Source organism: Argentina anserina, chromosome 3 (genome assembly GCF_933775445.1).
Source record: "Argentina anserina chromosome 3, drPotAnse1.1, whole genome shotgun sequence".
NCBI lineage: Eukaryota > Viridiplantae > Streptophyta > Magnoliopsida > Rosales > Rosaceae > Argentina > Argentina anserina.
In genome coordinates, this window is record NC_065874.1 from 11,538,417 (window position 1) to 11,545,350 (window position 6,934).

The 6,934-nt window shown below is 39.5% G+C and overlaps 1 protein-coding gene across 1 annotated transcript; it reads left to right on the forward strand.

Annotated features, from left to right (window-relative positions):
- The first annotated feature begins 5,595 nt into the window (after positions 1-5,595).
- LOC126786102 (ethylene-responsive transcription factor 4) lies at positions 5,596-6,726 on the forward strand. Its single transcript, XM_050511814.1, has one exon. It carries the CDS (start codon positions 5,659-5,661, stop codon positions 6,394-6,396), a length of 738 nt encoding a protein of 245 aa, XP_050367771.1. The 5' UTR covers positions 5,596-5,658; the 3' UTR covers positions 6,397-6,726.
- The last annotated feature ends 208 nt before the right edge of the window (positions 6,727-6,934 follow it).

A 6,934-nucleotide genomic window follows, 5' to 3' on the forward strand; every position in this document is an offset into this window, starting at 1 on the left:
ACGACACAGTTCAAATCATGAAGATACGACAGAGGGAGCTCTCTCATTCTCTGTTGGGTTTTCATTAGAGGCGACAACCACTGGATCTTTGTCCCCTACTTCCATCGGACTTTCCACAAGTTCCACCAATTTAGCCTTCACATAAGCACCAACCATGGTCTTGTTTTTCTTTGCAGCCATCTTCTTGCCAAAATCTTTAGAAGTTCTAGTTCCATCCATAACTAGCTCTCTGGTAGTCTTAGGTTTATTAGTACTACCTTTAGGGAAATTAGGTTTACATTTAGCTTTAGAAGAAACCCAAAGCTTCCCATTTTTGTGATGCACCACCAGAGACATGTTCTCCTCCACAAAAACAACATTGGATTGTAAATACCTCTTCCAAGGGCGACAGAACTCGGTGGTAGCATGACGCTTGAGCAAATTGATCACAGATGCCACCGACTTGAACATTGCGGACCCCACAACCTCCGAAGAAACTTGGGAGTCAACAAACAGCCTTGGATCAACAACATTCTCATTCAAAGGAGTTTTAGAATCAACTTGCACCAATGATAGACCATTTGCAGTGTCCGACACATGCTCACCTCCCACGACAACCCTCTCATCACCATGCATTCAATCCTCCTCAATTTGTTGCACTAGCATATTAATCACTAGTGCAAATGATGTCGTTAGAAACCCATGAGAAGGTACCAAGCTCAGCACCTGCCACAGATACAGTCTTCACCAGAGGACTATCAGACTGTAACGAGAGCCTAACAATATTTAGAGGTGGTCCATGCATTAGCTCTACCCTTTCATGAATCAAAAACTCATCACAACCAAGTCCATCATGTTGAAACAAACCACAACGCCGGAAAAAACCCTTGAACTTTTTGAAAATCAAGGACAACTCAGGTTTGAGAGACTTAGACGCCTCAAATAGCATCCAATATCTCACTCAGTCCCTGACATCAAAGCGAATCAAAACCCTCTGCTCCTCCTCCCTTAAGGACAAGGCAAACCAATATCTATTCTCCACTCGACCTAGAGACTCTCTGATACACAACAGGGCATCCTTGTACCGAAGATTTGCTGGCAAACTATGGATTGCTACCCACATAACCAGATTGAATAAGGTAACCTCCTCCACTGGAGAATCACCCCCATACAGATTCAAAACCAGCATGGTATTATGATATAACTAAAGACCACCCTTGAATATACGATCACGCTCGGCAACCTTATCAAATTGAAATAAAAACCGATCACCGACATCATGAACACTTACCCCCCGACAAAGACGCCAAATGGAAGAGATCGCACCTTTGAATCCCAAAAATCGAGACTTGGATCCGAGCAACCGTCCCATAAGATATGAATGACGTGAAACTGTCACCGCACGACCCGCCTGACTGAGAACCACACGCGCCGAACCTGAAGCGCGCACCACAGGGGAAACCCTTCGAGAACTAGAAGCACCAATAGGTGATTGAGAGATTTGATCGGCCATGGGATGATAGGAGAAGAATATTTTGTCGGAATCTCTAAAACCCTAGCAGCTAGGGCAGAGAGAACGATAGGGTTTTTAGTTTTGCAACTTCTTTTATCAATTAAACTTCATTCAACATAACTAGTTCCAAGTGTTTAAAAAAATCAAATTAGGTGTAACAAAAATAAATAAATAAATAAAAATAGTTACAAGAGCTAGATTCCATATAAGAACCTATACCTAAAAGGGTTTTAAATCCTTCTAGTTAGTTTCTTTTACTTCTTCGTTTAGGCTCATTAAGCAACGTTTGTAACCAAAAAACCTCTGGAGCAGATAATCACCGATCAAAGGAAGAAAACATACAAGATCAAGGTACACTCATCAGCATAAAACCTTATTAGACCCGGAACATGTCGTTAATTGTGGTTAGGACCGCCTGATCTTACAAATGAGATATTGAGATAGGTTATACATAATTTGGGGAGAACAGAAGGCAAGATTTGTTGTTAATTAGGTTGAGTGTGAATCGGTGACAACAAATTACTTGTCTCGATCATCATATTGAATGCGCACTGATAGTCTGATAGAGACTTGTGGGGAAATGAATGCCTATCATCCATTATAGATTTCATGATCTGCATGTTTCCTTTTCTCATGCATGTCAATGCAATACAGCACTCAAAGTCAGTTGTTGGAAGCTTGGAAAGTAGCCCGACATTCGTCATGTTTCTTATCTCATCCATTTTACCATATGCTTACCATGATTCTAGATACATCTCAATATTTATTATATGTACCTCATTAGTTATTTAAAGATAATTTTACCTCTTCTGTAAACTCTCACCTTTATTTTTTTTTTTAAATGCTCATATTTATGACTTCACCTCTTCAATCTGCAACAAACTTCCATTTCATTGAAGCATATTATATTATGGAAGTTGAATCAAATTTAATTTAACCTTTATTATAGTATAATCGTAGAGTGTTAAATTAAAAAATCTTATTTCTAATTTTTCCTATTTTATTAGTAATCTTATTGTTATTCAATTTTATGAAACCAATTTGTATTGATTAACTTATATGCTATGTAGCACGGATATGGATACGAGTATTAGACTTAATTTAATACGCGGACATGACACATGAAGTTTTTATTGGACACGGACATGTTTTATACACGTTAATTAAATATTTTTTTAATATATATACCTAATTAAGAAAGAAAAAAAGTAATATAGTTTCAACACATATTCAAAATCTATCATTTTTCCAATGTAGGTCTGCAACTTCAAAAAAATATAAGTAATTGTAGAAAAATCATTTTTTTGATATTCAAGTTCACAATTGTTCTTTTAAGATGTATGTTACAAATATCTAGAAGACATTTCCAAATACCCAGCCTAACTATTTTATTTTTAGCTAAAACATTTACCACACAAAAATCTGTCAACACATATTCAAAATATGCATAAATAACTCATGCATGTACAAGTCTGACTGGAGATGTAAACAAAAACATGTTAAATTGAAATTTTGTTGTTTAACATGAACGGGTTGCAGAAAAAACTCACAGATAATTTATAAGTTTCATGAACTGATTGTGAATAGGCAACCACAATAATCAAGAATTACATATGTTGCATACTTGCTATGTTCTCATTGATTGCACAGAGACCAGTTAGCAAGTAAATTGCAACCCCAAAAACTATACATTATATCATATTGTAATTTCATCTCTCTCCTAAACACACCAACTACCAATAGGATCATATCAACAATAGCAACGCACTTAGAAATCTGAATCTACTGCATCCCTACTATTTTTATCAGTTGCTATCTCAACTCATTCACCAAGTGAACAATTTTCAAACCAAAAGGCTTAAAAAAACTCAAATATTTCTACCTTATCATACAACTCGTCAACCCCAAACTCTATCTTCAACCTCATCAAATGAAAACCCAATTAATCAAACGAAAACTCAATTCAACTATAACTACTACAGTACACTAGCTAGTTATCTCAATCAAACCAAATCACCCAATCATATATAATCGAATATTTTAAAATCAAAATGGTGACCTGGGAGAAGTAAAGGAGAAGGCCAAGTGGGAAGAGCAGTGTGCAGTCGAACGCGGCGGAGATTTAGGTCGGAGTAGTGGAGCAAAAATGGAGGTGGTGATGAGGAAGAGGCTCAGAGGTTGACAAGGAGAGTCTCAACAAAAAAACTACGTAATGCGTAGTGAGAGGGTTTTTATCCAAAATTTTTGTAATGACAAAAAAAAACCCCACCGTGTACTCCTTAATTGCGTGTCCAAAAGGGACACACACGTCCATTATGTGTTGCAGCGTGTTCAAGCCGTGTCCATAATCAGATCGCATGTCCAAGCGTGTTTGTGTCTGTGTCCGTGTTGGACACGCGATACGCAACTTAGGTAGTGTGTCTATGCTCTTAGTTTATATGAAATCGTTGTTTTTAATTTGAAGTGATCAAATCTCAGGTTGAAGCAGAAAAAGATGAGAATAAAGATTGAATCAATGACTTGTTAGATTAAAACATAAGAAGATGAGAAATTGAGTAGGAAAAAAGAAAAATAGAATGGGGTATAAATAGAAATTAAAGGGATAAATATGGAAAATTTTGAAGAAAAAAAAAAGATGAAAGAGGTTTAGATAGCAATTATAAAATGTGTAACTAGAATCACTTTTATTTCACACCATGTAACAAAACCCATTTTTTCGACAAAAAAACAAAACAAAACCAATTTCTTGTATTCAAAATGAAATATTAAAACCATATCACTTACAAGTCCTTTGTTTTTTGTCCATCAAATTACTTACAAGTTCCACCCAAATAGGTCTCAAAAGGCCGAGCACCAAACCAATGAGATCCCCAAAAGAAAGGAGAGAAAGATGAGCTCGACCTAAAACCATCAAGGATTTTAGGGTGAAATGATAGATTTCGTTAAACCCCTACACAATGTCCATAGTATGTGTTTGTGAGTATACAATCTTGAATTTAGACAATAGTGTGGTAAATCGATCTACTTGTTTGTTTCTCTTTTAAGGATATTTACTTTTAATCATTAATCCAATAGCAAATTAACACCTTTTTTTTATATAGATGAAATTGAAATTTTGAAAATTTTGTGAAATTACTTGATTTAACACATGGTGATTGACAAAAAAAAATTGTTTAACTTCCTATATATGACGCTAGTGTTAACGTTATGGATTAGAGTGAGTCTCATCCACTTAGTTATTCATGAATATTAGGAGTGGGTGAGATGATGAATCTCTCTTATAAGTAAGAGAGTCCCCCTCTACATGTTTTTTCAATCGAGAGTTATTTTAGTTTTCGAGACTAGTTGTGAATGCTATAATGGAGAAGTCTAAAAGGTGGTTTTCCAATAACTTCTCACTAATGTTGGAAAACTTATATGACGAGCTACGCTATGTATGTCATGGTTGATTCTTATTGTGACTTGTAGTTCCGTCTAGAGTGATATTTATAGTTGTTAGCATGACATAGTAGCTCCATACTATTGGTGATATACCGACACTCGCCCATTTGATATTAAAGTCCTACTCATCGAATTATATGAAACAAATTTTCAATCAGACCAGACCAGAATATCAACTTAGCTTTTTTCTCGGCGTCAAAACTTACAACTGTAACAAACAAAAAACCAGTCTTCCGCCGAAAAATGTTGTCATCATGTTCTAATATCATATCCGTCAACAGTGAATATTTACCCATTTGGAAAGTCGGTAGTGCCCAATAATGGCAATAAGTTCAGTCAAACAAAAATTACACACGGTAATTAAATAATCATAACTCCCTTGCCTCTCTCCTGGTTAATTACACAACTGAGACGACTGCATTAAATTTCAGAGAGGTGAAAGGGGGTTGGTTAAAATTGAAAGAAGCTTAAAATAGAAACAAAAGAATTTCCACTTGGCAGTCAAGGAGTGGAAGCGAGAAGTAACCGAGGTGGTTCGTGCAAGAGAAGCCACAATTGTGCTCTCTCGCTCGACACAACACAACACACAAGCGCCCAAAAAGGAGCGTGGCTTTAACACTCGCCCTCCCTTCCCTTCCTATAAAATCAACCTCCACTCTTCTAATCCTCACCAAGCCTCTCTCTCTTTCTACAATCACTCTAATAAACAAACAAAACCAAACCTCATGGCTCCAAAGACGGCAGCAAAATCCGGCACCGGAGCGCAGACCCCGAAGGCGAACCCGCTCGAGATCCGTTATCGGGGAGTCAGGAAGAGGCCTTGGGGCCGCTACGCCGCCGAGATCAGGGATCCGGGCAAGAAGACGAGGGTCTGGTTGGGTACGTTTGATACGGCTGAGGAGGCGGCGCGTGCGTATGATAAGGCGGCGAGGGAGTACCGTGGCACTAAGGCCAAGACCAACTTCCCCACGCCCGACGAGCTTCACGCTAACAATAACCGGATTGCAAATAGCGGCGGTGGCGGAAGGCAGAACAACCATCAATCCCCCCCGGCTCCGGCCCGCAGCCCCAGCCAGACCAGCACCGTCGACTCCTCGTCCCCACCGCCTCCGGCTCTGGACCTCACACTCGCTGCGCCGCGTTTTGCGGCCGCCAACGCGGGTTACTACACCGCCGCGAGTGCATACCACGCGCTCCCCATCGGGCGTCCCATATTTTTCTTCGACGCGTTTGCGAGGACCGATCAGAACGTGGTGACTACGACGACTGGTCTCCATCATCCCACCGTCCGGGAAATTGGAAAGTTCGGCAAAACCGCTGCCTCTACCTCTGGCGATTCCAACTCCGGCGTCAGCGACTCCGACTCCAGCACCGTCGTGGATTTCGCTCACTCCCCTGCCAAGGATAAAGGACCGTCTCTCGGTCTCGACCTCAACTTCCCCCCTCCACCGGAGTGCGCCTAAATCCGGCGCCGGAAAACACCGGCCTCCACATTTTTACCGTTCGTTTTTGTTAAAATTAGAAAAGCAAAAATATGAACTTCTCTCTCTTAGAGCGAGAAAGGCAAAGCTCAAATGCTGACATGTAATCATGAGTTCTGCGTTTTAGCCATGAGCTTATGTATATATAGTACCACCCAGGAGACCCTAAACTAGAAAACCCAAAAACTCTTTTAGCTTCTTTTGTTCTTCGCCGACGCAGCGAAAGATCCCGACCTGGGTTTTTTCCTTCGATGTTGTAGTTACCGGTGTATGTTCAAAATTCCTCAATGAAATCATAGCAGATTTCCTTAATTTTTGTATCAGATTTCCCCTTCTGTATCAATCGCATTACATGATGTTTTACATGTCTCCTTCAATGAAGACAACTAAAACGAATCCAAATCTTCGTTTCTTATTTTCTCGCCGCTTTGGCATTAATGGACTAAAATGAGCTACAGACATGTCGCCGGCAATTTTTCCCGACTGTTTCAGTTAAAAAATCTTCCCACGTCACTTGCGG